The 15,973-nt window shown below is 45.0% G+C and overlaps 1 protein-coding gene across 1 annotated transcript in view; it reads left to right on the top strand.

Moving 5' to 3' along the window:
* The window catches only part of LOC109881888 (E3 ubiquitin-protein ligase rnf213-alpha), a 41,649-nt gene extending 28,037 nt beyond the window's left edge, over positions 1-13,612 (top strand). Inside the window, 3 exon segments of the mRNA XM_031819005.1 lie at positions 4,280-4,369; positions 4,791-4,969; positions 12,075-13,612. Of these exon segments, the coding sequence (XP_031674865.1) occupies positions 4,280-4,369; positions 4,791-4,969; positions 12,075-12,228 (423 nt within the window). The 3' untranslated portion in view covers positions 12,229-13,612.
* The last annotated feature ends 2,361 nt before the right edge of the window (positions 13,613-15,973 follow it).

Raw genomic sequence — 15,973 nt, 5'->3', positions numbered from 1 at the left:
GTAACATACCTCTGTGCCCTACACTCTGGCCCACACATCCTAAAGGTCAGCCCCCTTCCTCCGTCCGGAGCCCACACACTGTCCGGGTGCAGCGGTAACATACCTCTGTGCCCTACACTCTGGCCCACACATCCTAAAGGTCAGCCCCCTTCCTCCTTCCGGAGCCCATAGACTGTCCGGGTGCAGTAGTAACATACCTCTGTGCCCTACACTCTGGCCCACACATCCTAAAGGTCAGCCCCCTTCCTCCGTCCGGAGCCCACAGACTGTCCGGGTGCAGCAGTAACATACCTCTGTGCCCTACACTCTGGCCCACACATCCTAAAGGTCAGTCCCCTTCCTCCGTCCGGAGCCCACAGACTGTCCGGGTGCAGCGGTAACATACCTCTGTGCCCTACACTCTGGCCCACACATCCTAAAGGTCAGCCCCCTTCCTCCGTCCGGAGCCCACAGACTGTCCGGGTGCAGTAGTAACATACTTCTGTGCCCTACACTCTGGCCCGCACATCCTAAAGGTCAGCCCCCTTCCTCCGTCCGGAGCCCACAGACTGTCCGGGTGCAGCAGTAACATACCTCTGTGCCCTACACTCTGGCCCACACATCCTAAAGGTCAGCCCCCTTCCTCCGTCCGGAGCCCACAGACTGTCCGGGTGCAGCAGTAACATACCTCTGTGCCCTACACTCTGGCCCACACATCCCAAAGGTCAGCCCCCTTCCTCCGTCCGGAGCCCACAGACTGTCTGGGTGCAGCAGTAACATACCTCTGTGCCCTACACTCTGGCCCACACATCCTAAAGGTCAGCCCCCTTCCTCCGTCCGGAGCCCACAGACAGTCCGGGTGCAGCGGTAACATACCTCTGTGCCCTACACTCTGGCCCACACATCCTAAAGGTCAGCCCCCTTCCTCCGTCCGGAGCCCACACACTGTCCGGGTGCAGAGGTAACATACCTCTGTGCCCTACACTCTGGCCCACACATCCTAAAGGTCAGCCCCCTTCCTCCGTCCGGAGCCCACACACTGTCCGGGTGCAGCGGTAACATACCTCTGTGCCCTACACTCTGGCCCACACATCCTAAAGGTCAGCCCCCTTCCTCCTTCCGGAGCCCATAGACTGTCCGGGTGCAGTAGTAACATACCTCTGTGCCCTACACTCTGGCCCACACATCCTAAAAGTCAGCCCCCTTCCTCCGTCCGGAGCCCACAGACTGTCCGGGTGCAGCAGTAACATACCTCTGTGCCCTACACTCTGGCCCACACATCCTAAAGGTCAGTCCCCTTCCTCCGTCCGGAGCCCACAGACTGTCCGGGTGCAGCGGTAACATACCTCTGTGCCCTACACTCTGGCCCACACATCCTAAAGGTCAGCCCCCTTCCTCCGTCCGGAGCCCACAGACTGTCCGGGTGCAGTAGTAACATACTTCTGTGCCCTACACTCTGGCCCGCACATCCTAAAGGTCAGCCCCCTTCCTCCGTCCGGAGCCCACAGACTGTCCGGGTGCAGCAGTAACATACCTCTGTGCCCTACACTCTGGCCCACACATCCTAAAGGTCAGCCCCCTTCCTCCGTCCGGAGCCCACAGACTGTCCGGGTGCAGCAGTAACATACCTCTGTGCCCTACACTCTGGCCCACACATCCTAAAGGTCAGTCCCCTTCCTCCGTCCGGAGCCCACAGACTGTCCGGGTGCAGCAGTAACATACCTCTGTGCCCTACACTCTGGCCCACACATCCTAAAGGTCAGTCCCCTTCCTCCGTCCGGAGCCCACAGACTGTCCGGGTGCAGCAGTAACATACATCTGTGCCTTACACTCTGTTTCTTCCTCTGGTTAAGCAGCTAGCTGAGAGCCTAAAGCCTGATTGTTTCACTGCTCTCTCCATCGAGCTGGCTCCTCATTGGCTTCCTGACAGGAACCAGTAAACAGATGGATACCGTTAAGAGAAACATAGTGACTTCATTTGATGTCTTGTTGTCGTCAGCATTTTGTTGTATAGTTGAAGTGGGAAGTTTACATACACCTTAGCCAAATACATTTAAACTCAGTTTTTCACAATTACGGACATTTAATCCCAGTAAAAATTCCCTGTTTTAGGTCAGTTAGGATCACCACTTTATTTTAAGGATGTGAAATGTCAGAATAATAGTAGAGAATGATTTATTTCAGCTTTTATTTCTTTCATCACATTCCCAGTGGGTCAGATGTTTACATACACTCAATTAGTATTTGGTAGCATTGCCTTTAAATAGTTTAACTTGGGTCAAATGTTTCGGGTAGCCTTCCACAAGCTTCCCACAGTAAGTTGGGTGCATTTTTGCCCATTCCTCCTGACAGAGCTGGTGTTACGAAGTTAGGTTTGTAGGCCTCCTTGCTCGCACACGCTCTTTTCAGTTCTGCCCACAAAGTTTCTATGGGTTTGAGGTCAGGGCTTTGTGATGGCCACTCCACTACCTTGACTTTGTTGTCTTTAAGCCATTTTGCCACAACTTTGGAAGTATGCATGAGGTCATTGTCCATTTGGAAGACCCATTTGCGACCAAGCTTTAACTTCTTGACTGATGTCTTGAGATGTTGCTTCAATATATCCATACAATTTTCCTATCTCATCATGCCATTTATTTTGTGAAGTGCACAAAACCGTGCTTCACGGTTGGGATGGTGTTCTTTGGCTTGCATGCCTCCCCCTTTTTCCTCCAAACATAAAGTTGGTCATTATGGCCAAACAGTACTATTTTTGTTTCATCAGACCAGAGGATATTTCTCCAAAAAGTACAATCTTTGTCCCCATGTGCAGTTTCAAACAGTAGTCAGGCTTTTTTATGGCAGTTTTGGAGCAGTGGCTTCCTCCTTGCTGAGCAGCCTTTCCGGTTATGTCGATATAGGACTCGTTTTACTGTGGATATAGATACTTTTGTACCTGTTTCCTCCAGCTTCTTCACAAGGTCATTTGCTGCTGTTCTGGGATTGATTTGCACTTTTCGCACCAAATTATGCTCATCTCTAGCAGACAGAATGAGTCTCCTTCCTGAGCGGTATGACGGCTGTGTGGTTCCATGGTGTTTACACTTGCGTACTATTGTTTGTACAGATGAACGTGGTACCTCAGGCGTTTGGAAATGGCTCCCAAGGATGAACTAGACTTGTGGAGGTCTACAATTTTTTTCTCCAGTTCTTGGCTGATTTTCTTTTGATTTTCCCATGATGTCAATTAGCCTATCAGATGCTTCTAAAGCCATGACATCTTTTTCTGTAATTTTCCAAGCTGTTTAAAGGCACAGTCAACTTAGTGTATGTAAACTTCTGACCCACTGGAATTGTGATGCAGTGAATTATAAGTGAAATAATCTGTCAGGAAACAGTTGTTGGTAAAATGACTTGTGTCACAAAGTAGATGTCCTAACCGACTTGTGTCACAAAGTAGATGTCCTAACAGACTTGTGTCACAAAGTAGATGTCCTAACAGACTTGTGTCACAAAGTAGATGTCCTAACCAACTTGCCAAAACTATAGTTTGTTAACAAGAAATGTGTGGAGTGGTTGAAAAACGAGATTCATTGACTCCAACCTAAGTGTATGTAAACTTCCAACTTCAACTGTAGCTAGCATATTATCAGTCAGTCTTGCCTAATTTGGTATTAATTGTAGCCGAAAGTTAATACAACACATCCCTCGGTAAGGTGAGCTCTTTCAAGAGAATCAATTAGCAGTGATTTTATGTTTTCTGATGTGATTAGAGATTATATTAAACTAAGGGATAGTTCACCCAAATTACAAAAGGACATGTTGGTTTCCTGACCCTGTCTATTAACGCAGTCTATTGACAAGGTAAGACAGGAATGCATTATTTGGTTTTGTTTACCTGGCCACTGTTTCAAATGCTAACCTTTTTAACACAAATCCAGTGCAATGTTGCCCTGAGCAGGTGTAGTCTGAGTCACTGTGTTGTCCTGTTGTCCTCATGCAGGCCCTGAGCAGGTGTAGTCTGAGTCACTGTGTTGTCCTGTTGTCCTCATGCAGGCCCTGAGCAGGTGTAGTCTGAGTCACTGTGTTGTCCTGTTGTCCTCATGCAGGCCCTGAGCAGGTGTAGTCTGAGTCACTGTGTTGTCCTGTTGTCCTCATGCAGGCCCTGAGCAGGTGTAGTCTGAGTCACTGTGTTGTCCTGTTGTCCTCATGCAGGCCCTGAGCAGGTGTAGTCTGAGTCACTGTGTTGTCCTGTTGTCCTGATGCAGGCTCTGAGCAGGTGTAGTCTGAGTCACTGTGTTGTCCTGTTGTCCTCATGCAGGCCCTGAGCAGGTGTAGTCTGAAACACTGTGTGGCCCTGTGGCAGCTCCTCACCTCACTCAAGTCTGAGAACATGCTGCGCCTCAAGAGGGTAAGACGACGAGACACCACACATTCACCCATACAAGTCTTCCCATGATTTTGGTTATGAAGTTGTTTGTCTGGATTTGTTGTTTGTCTGGATTTGTTGTTTGTCTGGATTCCTGTTTGTGTGGGTGAGATGTGCTTGTATTACTCATAAGTTGTAACATTGTGACTTAAGTTGTACTAACTTACAACATTAATTTAAACTAACCTTAGTTACACTAACTTACATAATGAATTTAAACTAAACTTAGTTACACTAACTTACAACATTAATTTAAACTAACCTTAGTTACACTAACTTACATAATCAATTGAAACTAACCTTAGTTACACTAACTTGCATTATGTGCTAAATAGAAAATGATCATAATGTCATGTTACACCCTAGTGTATATTAAAGCTTCTCTAACCCTCCCCATCCTCAGGACCCGTTTGTGGGGGTCTCAGAGGAATACAGGAATCCCCTGGGAGATGAAGACCGGAGGCTACTCACTACGTTCTTCACCAAGAGCAGCGCTGACTCGTTCCTGCTGGAGATGCACGAGTTTCTGCTGCTGGTCCTGAAGAGCCCCCGTGCCCCCGACACATACAGGCCTGACTGGGGGTAAGCCAAGGGGATAACAGCTAGCTGGCATGGTGTAGTCTCTCTTGACACTCTTAGCGGTTCCATTTTTGATATTGTAGTATTGTTTACGTCACATCATGTCTTAAGTACTAGTCAAAAGTTTGGACACACCTACTCATTCAAGGGTTTTTATTCTTCTTCTTTTTTTCTCCATTCTACAACACAACTATGAAATAACACATATGGAATCACGCAGTAACCCCAAAAAAGTGTCAAACTAATTAAAATATTTTTTTGATTTTTCAAAGTATCCACCCTTTGCCTTGATGACTGGTTTGCACACTCTTGGTGTTCTCTCAACCAGCTTAATCTGGAATGCTTTTCCAACAGTTCCCACATATGTTCCCACATATTCTGAGCACTTGTTGGCTGCTTTTCCTTTAGTCAAATCAAATTTTGTTGGTCACATACACATGGTCAGCAGATGTTAATGCGAGTGTAGCGAAATGCTTGTGCTTCTAGTTCCGACCGTGCAGTAATATCTATCAAGTAATCTAACAATTTCACATCAACTACCTTATACACACAAGTGTAAGGAATGAATAAGAATATGTACATATAAATATATGGATAAGCGATGGCCTCAACAGCATAGGCAAGATGCAGTAGATGGTATAGAGTACAGTATATATATGAGATGAGTAATGTAGGGTATGTAAACATTATATAAAGTAGCATTGTTTAAAGTGACTAGTGATACATTTCTTACATCCTATTTTTAATTACTAAAGTAGCTAGAGATTTGAGTCAGTATGTTGGCAGCAGCCACTCACTGTTAGTGATGGCTGTTTAACAGTCTGAAGGCCTTGAGATAGAAGCTGTTTTCTGCTGTTGTACCTGTACTGACCTCGCCTTCTGGATGACAGCGGGGTGAACAGGCATTGGCTCGGGTGGTTGTTGTCCTTGATGATCTTTTTGGCCTGCCTGTGACATCGGGTGGTGTAGGTGTACTGGAGGGCAGGTAGTTTGCCCCCTGTGATGCGTTGTGCAGACCCTCTGTAGAACATTACGGTTGTGGGCGGAGCAGTGGCCATACCAGGCTGTGATACAGCCCGACAGGATGCTCTCGATTGTGCATCTGTGAAAGTTTGTGAGTGTTTTTGGTGACAAGCCGAATTACTTCAGCCTCCTGAGGTTGAAGAGGCACTGTTGCGCCTTCTTCACCACGCCGTCTGTGTGGGTGGACCATTTCAGTTTGTCTGTGATGTGTACGCAGAGGAACTTAACTTTCCACCTTCTCCATTACTATCCTGACGATGTGGATAAGGGGGTGCTCCCTCTGCTGTTTCCTGAAGTCCACGATCATCTCCTTTGTTTGGTTGACGTTGAGTGAGAGGTTATTTTCCTGACACCACACTCCGAGGGAACTCACCTCCTCCCTGTAGGCCGTCTCGTCGTTGTTGGTAATCAAACCTACCACTGTAGTGTTGTCTACAAACTTGATGATTGAGTTGGAGGTGTGCATGGCCACGCAGTCGTGGGTGAACAGGGAGTACAAGAGAGGGCTGAGAACGCACCATTGTGGGACCCGGGTGTTGAGGATCAGTGGGGTGGAGATGTTTCCTACCCTCATCACCTGGGGGCGGCCCGTCAGAAAGTCCAGGACCCAGTTGCACAGGGTAGGGTCGAGACCCAGGGTCTTAATGACGAGTATGGAGGGTACTATGGTGTTAAATGCTGAGCTGTAATCGATGAACAGCATTCTTACATAGGTATTCCTCTTGTTCCAATGGGTTAGGGCAGTGTGATTGCGATTGCGTCGTCTGTGGACCTATTGGAGCTGTAAGCAAATTGGAGTGGGTCTAGGGTATCAGTTAGGGTGGAGGTGATATGATCCTTGCCTAGTCTCTCAAAGCACTTCATGATGACGGAAGTGAATGCTACCGGGCGATAGTCATTTAGCTCAGATACCTTACCGTTCTTGGTAACAGGAACAATGGTGGCCTTCTTGAAGCATGTGGGAACAGCAAGACTGGGATGGGGATTGATTGAATATGTCCGTAAACATATCAGCCAGCTGGTCTGTGCATGCTCTGAGGAAGCGGCTAGGGATGCCGTCTGGGCCTGCAGCCTTGCGAGGGTTAACACGTTTAAATGATTTACTCACGTTGGCTGCGGTGAAGGAGAGCCCGAAGGTTTTGGTAGTGGGCCGTGTCAGTGGCACTGTATTGTCCTCAAAGTTGTTTAATTTGTCTGGGAGCAAGACGTCGTTGTGCCCGACGGGGCTGGTTTTCTTTTTGTAATCTGTGATTGACTATACACCCTGCCACATACGTCTCGTGTCTGAGCCTTTGAATTGCGACTCTACTTTCTCTATACTGACTCTTAGCTTGTTTGATTGCCTTGCGGAGGGAATAGCTACACTGTTTGTATTCGGTCATGTTTCCTGTCGCCTTGCCATGATTAAAAGCAGTGGTTTGCGCGTTCAGCTTTGCACGAATGCTGCCATCAATCCACGGTTTCTGGTTGGGGAAGGTTTTAATAGTCACCGTGGTTACAACATCACCACACTTGCTAATAAACTCACTCACCGAATCAGCGTATACATCAATGTTGTTGTCTGAGGCGATCCGGAACATATCCCAGTCCACGGGATCAAAGCAATCTTGAATCGTGGAATCAGATTGTTCGGACCAGCGTTGAACAGACCTGAGCACGGGCGTTTCCTGTTTTCGTTTCTGTCTATAGGGTGGGAGCAACAAAATGAAGTCGTGGTCAGATTTGCCGAAAGAAGGGCGAGGGAGGGCTTTTCATGCAGAATTTTGCCAGCCCAGGTCGCACATTCGATATGCTGATAAAATTTAGGGAGCCTTGTTTTCAGATGAACCTTGTTAAAATCCCCAGCTACAACAAATGCAGCCTCAGGATATGTGGTTTCCAGTTTACATAGAGTCCAATGAAGTTCTTTCAGGGCCGTTGAGGTGTCTGCTTGGGGGGGATATACACAGGTGTGATTATAATCGAAGAGAATTCTCTTGGTAGATAATGCGGTCGGCATTTGATTGTAATTCTAGGTCAGGTGAACAAAAGGACTTAACTTCCTGTATGTTGTTATGATCACACCACTATTCGTTAATCATAAGGCATACACCTCCGCCCTTCTTCTTACCAGAGAGATGTTTGTTTCTGTCCGCGTGATGCGTGAAGAAACCGGGTACCTGTACCGACTCTGATAACGTGAGCCATGTTTCCGTGAAACAGAGAATGTTTCCATCTCTGATGTCCCTCTGGAAGGCAACCATTGCTAGGATTTTGTCTACCTTGAGACTGGACATTGGTGAGTAGTATACTCGGGAGCGGTGAGCGATGTGCCCGTCTACGGAGCCTGACCAGAAGACCGCTCCGTCTGCACTTCTGCGGCATCGTTGTTTTGGGTCGCCTACTGGGATCTGATCCATTGTCCTGGTGGTGGTCCAAACAGAGGATCTGCTTCGGGAAAGTCGTATTCCTGGCCGTAATGTTGGTAAGTTGACGTTGCTCTTATATCCAATAGTTCTTCTCGGCTGTATGTAATAAGACTTAAGATTTCCTGGGTTAACAGTGTAAGAAATAATACATAAAAAGAGTCTGCTGTCCAACTCATCCCAAACCATCTCAATAAGGTTGAGGTTGGGTGATTGTTGAGGCCAGATCATCTGATGCAGCACTCCATCACTCTCCTCCTTGGTCAAATAGCCCTTACACAGCCTAGAGGTGTGTTGGGTCATTGTTCTGTTGAAAAACAATGATTGTCCAACTAAGCGCAAACCAGATGGGATGGCGTATCGCTGCAGAATGCTGTGGTAGCCATGCTGGTTAAGTGTGCCTTGAATTCTAAATAAATCACAGACAGTGTCACCCCCACACCATCACATCTCCTCCTCCATTCTTCACGGTAGGAACCACACATGGGGAGATCATCTGTTCACCTACTCTGCATCTCACAAAGACACAGCGATTGGAACTAAAAATCTCAAATTTGGACTCCTCGGACCAAAGGACAGATTTCCACCTGTCTAATGTCCATTGCTTGTGTTTCTTGGCCCAAGCACGTCTCTTCTTATTATTGGACTCCTTTAGTAGTGGTTTCTTTGCAGGAATTCGACCATGAAAGCCAGATTCACACAGTCTCCTCTGAACATTTGATTTTGAGCTGTGTCTGTTATTTGAACTCTGAAGCATTTATTGGAGCTCCATTCTGAGGTGCAGTTAACTGTAATGAACTTATCCTCTGCAGCAGAGGTAACTCTGGGTCTTCCTTGAGAGACAGTTTCAAAAGCGCTAGATGTTTTTTTGTGAAAATTGTCTGGATTGACTGGCCTTCATGTCTTAGTAATACTTCTATACTCCTAATTCCTGCTTACAAGCAGGAAGCACCAGTGACTAGATCAATAAAAAAGTGGTCAGATGAAGCAGATGCTAAGCTACATGACTGTTTTGCTAGCACAGACTGGAATATGTTCTGGTATTCCTTCAATGGCATTGATGAGTACACCACATCAGTCATTGGCGTCATCAATAAGTTAATCAATGACTTCGTCCCCACAGTACATACCTCAACCAGAAGCCATGGATTACGGGCAACATCCACACTGAGCTAAAGGCGAGATCTGCCACTTTCAAGGAGCGGGACTCTAACCCGGAAGCATATAAGAAATCTTGCTATGCCCTCCAACGAACCATCAAACAGGCTAAGCGTAAATACAGGACTAAGATCTAATCGTACTACACTGGTTATGATGCTCGTCAGATGTGGCAGGGCTTGCAAACCATTACAAACTACAAAGGGAAGCACAGCTGATAGCTGCCCAGTGACACGAGCCTACCAGACGAGCTAAACAACATCTATGCTTGTTTTGATGTAAATAACACTGAAACATGCATGAGGGCACCAGCTGTTCCAGAAGACTGCGTGATCACGATCTCCGCAGCCGATGTGAGTAAGACCTTTTAAACAGGTCAACATTCACAAGGCCGCAGGGCCAGATGGATTACCAGGACGTGTACTGCGAGCATGCGCTGACCAACTGGCATGTGTCTTCACTGACATTTCCAACCTCTCCCTGTCCGATTCTGTAATACCACCATGTTTTAAGCAGACCACCATGGTCCCTGTGCCCAAGAACACTAAGGTAACCGGCCTAAATGACTACCGACCCGTAGCACTCACGTCTGTAGCCATGAAGTGCTTTGAAAGGCTGGTCATGACTCACATCAACACCATTACCCAAGAAACTCTAGACCCACTACAATTTGCATACCGCCCCAACAGATCCACAGATGATGCAATCTCTATTGTACTCCACACTGCCCTTTCCCACCTGGACCAAAGGAACACCTATGTGAGAATGCTATTCATTGACTACAGCTCAGCGTTCAACATCATAGTGCCCTCAAAGCTCATCAATAAGCTAATGACCCTGGGACTAAACCACTCCCTCTGCGAATGGATCCTGGACTGCCAGACGGGACCCCCCCAGGTAGTAAGGGTAGGTAACAACACATCCGCCACCCTGATCCTCAACACGGGCCCCTCAGGGATACTTGCTCAGTCTCCTCATGTACTCCCTGTTCACTCATGACTGTACGACTCCAACACCATCTTTAAGTTTTCCGGTGACAGAACCGTGGTAGGCCTGATCACCGACATTGACGAGACAGCCTATAGGGAGGAGGTCAGAGACCTGGGCGTGTGGTGCCAGGACAACAATCTCTCCCTCAATGTGATCAAGACAAAGGAGTTGATTGTGGACTACAGGAAAAAGAGGACAGAGCACACCCCCATTCTCATTGACGGGGCTGTTGTGGAGCAGGTTGGGGGGTGTCCACATCACCAGCAAACTAACATGGTCCAAGCACACCAAGACAGTTGCGAAGAGGGCACGACATAACCTATTCCCCCTCAGGAGACTGAAAAGATTTTGCATGGGTCCTCAGATCCTCAAAAGGTTCTACAGCTGCACCATCGAGAGCACCATCGGTTGCATCACTGCCTGGTATGGCAACTGCTCGGTCTCCGACCGCAAGACAGTACAGGGGGTAGTGCAAATGGCCCAGTATATCACTGGGGCCAAGCTTCCTGCCATCCAGGACCTCTATACCAGCCGGTGTCAGAGGAAGGCCCTAAAAATGGTCAAAGACACCAGCCACCCTAGTCATAGACTGTTCTCTCTTCTAAACAGCTTCTACCCCCAAGCCATAAGACTCCCAAACATCTAATGAAATGGCTACCCAGACTATCTGCATTACCCCCCCGTCCCCTCTTCTACACCGCTGCTACTCTCCGTTGTTGTCATCTATACGTAATCACTTTAATAACTCTACCTACATGTACATATTACCTCAACTAACCTGTGCCCCCGCACATTGACTCTGTACCGGTACCCCCCTGTATATCCCTGTATATACATAGTCTTGCTATTGTTATTTTACTGCTGCTCTTTAATTACTTTTATTCTTATCCCTATTTTTTTTTAACTGCATTGTTGGTCAGGGGCTCGAAGGTAAGCATTTCACTGTAATAAAATCTTTATTTGAATGATGTTTCTCGTTGCTTATTTGACCAAGTCCATAATATGGTCTTTTTTCAAATAAGGCTATCTTCTGTATACCACCCCTACCTTGTCACAACTGATTGGCTCAAACGCATTAAGAAGGAATTCAATTCCACAAATTAACTGTTAACAAGGCACACTTGTTAATTGAAATGAATTCCAGTTGACTACCTCGTGAAGATGGTTGAGAGAATGCCAAGAGTATGCAAAGCTGTCATTGCAAAGGGTGGCTGCTATAAAATATATTTTGATTAGTTTAACACCTTTTTTTGTTTACTGTATGATTCCATATGTGTTATTTCATAGTTTTGACGTCTTCACTATTATTAAACAATGTAGAAATAGTAAAAATAAAGAAAAACCCTTGAAATGAGTATGTGTACTAGCACTTTGACTGGTATTGTACGTGTTTCATAAGGGCCACAAACATCTCTTTTTGAGGCATGTTTGATGAAAGTAAAAATCACTAACACTGTCTGGAAAACTGGAAAACACACACACACAGGAAAGTGGAACGTGTGTCCATTATCCTCTCCTCCATTGTCCTGCAGCCTGAAAGACACCCTGGTGTCCTACATGGAGCGGAAAGACCTTGACGTTCCCCACGACGTGGACGAGTTGTTCCCCGGAGAGATCAGTCTGGCTCAGTACATAGAAGCCTGGAAGTTCACCGTGGCCTTCAAACAGGAGCGCAGCCAGAGATAGCTCAACCACCACTGATTCTACTCTGCCTTTGTTTGCATCCCACATGGCTCCCTATTCTTACTTTTTCTTCCTGAAGAGTCGAACATTATTTCATACTTTTATTGTTTTTTAGACAGGACAGTATGAAGTCAGGGGGACAGACTATGTTGGAGGAATGACAAGACGGAAGGGAGCATAGCCAAAGCTCCAACCTCCAGACTCCACGCCAATGTAGTGCACTACTTTTGACCGACCAGGTTGGTGTGCCATTTCAGATGTAGACTTTGTACAGACTATAGTCCCTGTATAGTGTATGTAAGGGCCACAGATATGTTTACAATCATGTTTAAGAATACACTTATGTGATATAGATGCATATGTTTTACACAGGGGAACATGAAATGAGTGCCTTTTTGGAAATGCACTTTCAAAGTGCCAGCAGACAGGTTCTACTCATGTACAATACCTATAAACTGTTTCATTCTGGTATCTAAAAAGTCAACTGTGATTTGTACTAAGAGTACAATGAGTGAAGGGGAGGAAGTTACGAAAGTTGTAGTTAGCAAATATTTGTCCATTTGTTTCATTAGTTGATAAATATGCAAATCCAGTGGAGGCTGCTGAGGGGAGGAAGGCTCATAATGTCTGGAACGGAGTGAATGGAAGGGCATCAAACACATGGAAACTATGTGTTTGATGTATTTGGTACCATTCCACCTATTCCTCTCCAGCCATTATCACAAGCCCTTCCTCCCCAATTCAGGTGCCACCAACCTCCTGTGATGTACAAAATGTTTGATTGCTGATGGTCTTGTGTGCACTTTTCCAATGTGAATTTCTGTATCACGTAGTGGTGGTAGTGGAGGGAAAGACTGAAGTCTAAATACCTAGACTATTGGTCTTATACTCAGGGATGCAACTAGGTGAGATGTTGGGCTATAACTCTGGGGTCTGACATTTTTATCTCAACCAAACAACAATCAAGAAAGTAATCAAGATTTATCGTAGGTGATGTTTTCTATTGGGGGAAATGAGTTTGCACATTTCTGAAGCTACCTTGTTATTAATATCTACGGTGTCCCCAATGGAAAATGAGGTTTTATAATTCACTTTGTCCGTTAGGGCCACCGTAGATATCTATTTACATGGCTTTGCCTCAAGTGATATGTTTTGTTCTTTCATAATGGACTCATCTTCAATCATCTAGTCAGAAATGGCATGACAGTTTCCCCTTACATAATCACTGCCTTACAGAATATGCTCATTGTATTTTGTATTTTAAGTTCTTCTTGTTGAACTTAAAGTTGGACCAAACGTTGTTTCTGTGTTTCATTGCTGAAGAGTATGACATGCAGTGATTATTATGTTAAAACAAAATAAATTGTTTGCTTCTCAGCAAATCTTTCTTTGTTGTCATTTTATTGTTGTAAATTTATGGTCTTTCTTGCCGCCACTGAAGACTGTTAAAAATGAGTCATTTGATCAAAGAACAGCATTCGGTTCAGGACTGTGGATGTAGCAAATTAACATTTAAAGTGACTGTCCCATATTTGAGAGTCATAATCAAATGTATCTGTTTGTGATGTGTAACACATAAGTGAAAAGAAGATAAAACAAGCATCATTATTTTACTGACCAGGTGGTCTCCATCAGCCCAAAGTCTAAATGCAGGCAACCAACTCTGTTCTGTTTCTTTACTTAGCACACAGAGCAGTCACACATTTGGGTAAATATAAATTATATTTATTAGATGATAGTTGAAGTCAAATCTAAAATCAAAGATGATTTGTTATATGCACAGGATACATGGTGTGAACACAGTACATGTAACGGTTTTCTTGTGGTGAAGGAGAGGCGGACCAAAACGCAGCGTGGTTATATTGATTCATGTTTATTAAAAAAAGATAAACACAAACACTACAAAACAATAAACGTGGAAAACCAAAAACAGCCCTATCTGGTGCAAACACAGAGACAGGAACAATCACCCACAAACACACAGTGAAACCCAGGCTACCTAAGTATGATTCTCAATCAGAGACAACTAATGACACCTGCCTCTGATTGAGAACCATACTAGGCCGAAACATAGAAATCCAAATCATAGAAAAACAAACATAGACTGCCCACCCAACTCACAACCTGACCATACTAAATAAATACAAAACAAAGGAAATAAAGGTCAGAACATGACAGTACAATGAAATCCTTACTTGCAGGTTGACCTCAACATTACAATAGAAATGAAACAATAAGTAGAATATAATGGAAAAGGAAGAAATGGGAAACACAAGAAAGGAAATTAGAACTAAATCCATAAGCCTCATTATGAACAGGAGAAGGCAGTTTACCTCTGGTTATACGTACATTAGATCAGTGTTATTCAAACTTGTTAAGTAGGAACCCCACAAACATCTGGAAACGTTCAATTTTACATCAACCAATATCAAATTCATCCCATTTCATTTCTTATAAAAAATTAGGAGAACCAATAAATATTAGAACTTTTATGATTAACCCCCCCCCCCCCCCTCCCAAAAAACAACAATGTAAATAACACAAAATACACTGTCAATTTAATCAACTAAATAAACTGACAAACATTCCTGTCAGGTCTGGCAATTTATGTTATTTGTTATTTTACCAGGTAAGTTGACTGAGAACACGTTCTCATTTACAGCAACGACCTGGAGAATAGTTACAGGGGAGAGGAGGGGGATGAATGAGCCCATTGTAAAGTGGGGATTATTAGGTCCCATGATGGTTTGACAGTCAGATTGGGAATTTAGCCAGGACACCAGGGTTAACACCCCTACTCTTACGATAAGTGCCATGGGATCTTTAATGACCTCAGAGAGTCAGGACACCCGTTTAACGTCCCATCCGAGAGACGGCACCCTACACAGGGCAGTGTCCCCAATCATTGCCCTGTGGCATTGGGATATTTTTTAGACCAGTGGAAAGAGTGCCTCTTACTGGCCCTCCAACCACCACTTCCAGCAGCATCTGGTCTCCCATCCAAGGACTCTGACCAGGACCAACACTGCTTAGCTTCAGAAGCAAGCCAGCAGTGGTATGCAGGGTGGTATGCTGCTGGCATACAATGTTTGACCTCTGGTTAGAAGCTGTGCTGCTACTGTACTAGAATTGGGAATTGTTTGCTTAAATGTCCTGAGAACTACAACAAAAAGTACATGGAATGGAAGTCCTTTTCCGATTAAAGTCATTGTGGGAAATTAGTGTGTTGAAACTCTGCATTCAGCTATGGCATGCTAACTAAACATTCTCATTTGGCTAGCTACCGATTTCAAAAGTTAACCTTAACAAAAAACCATCTTGCAGTACTTTGAGTAGGCTATTTTGAGATTGGTTATGAAAGATGTTATTTTTCAAATGATTTTCATATTGTCCCAAACAATAATCTATATTCTGTTTTGTTTTTTATTTGTAGACCCCACTGTATTCCCTCGCAACCCTGACTCCACTAGGCGTTGCCACCTTACTTTGAATACCAACAAATTAGATGAAACATTATGGGCTGGTTTCACAAGGCCACATTAAATCAATATCCTGTTCTATAACGGCATTACAAAAATTCACATTCCTGCCAGAGAACCTGAGATGGTTTAAACGGGTCCTGTATCTCACAATTGAGTTTAGCATGAAATGTCAAATGTTAATAAAATGACAAACATTAATTTCGTATTACTAAAGCACTTATATTTACTTATTGTAGCATCTTCTCAGGTCACAGCTTCAGTGCCTG

This window comes from Oncorhynchus kisutch, unplaced genomic scaffold, assembly GCF_002021735.2.
Source record: "Oncorhynchus kisutch isolate 150728-3 unplaced genomic scaffold, Okis_V2 scaffold1770, whole genome shotgun sequence".
Classification (NCBI taxonomy): Eukaryota; Metazoa; Chordata; class Actinopteri; order Salmoniformes; family Salmonidae; genus Oncorhynchus; species Oncorhynchus kisutch.
This window is presented reverse-complemented; position numbering and strand designations above follow the sequence as displayed.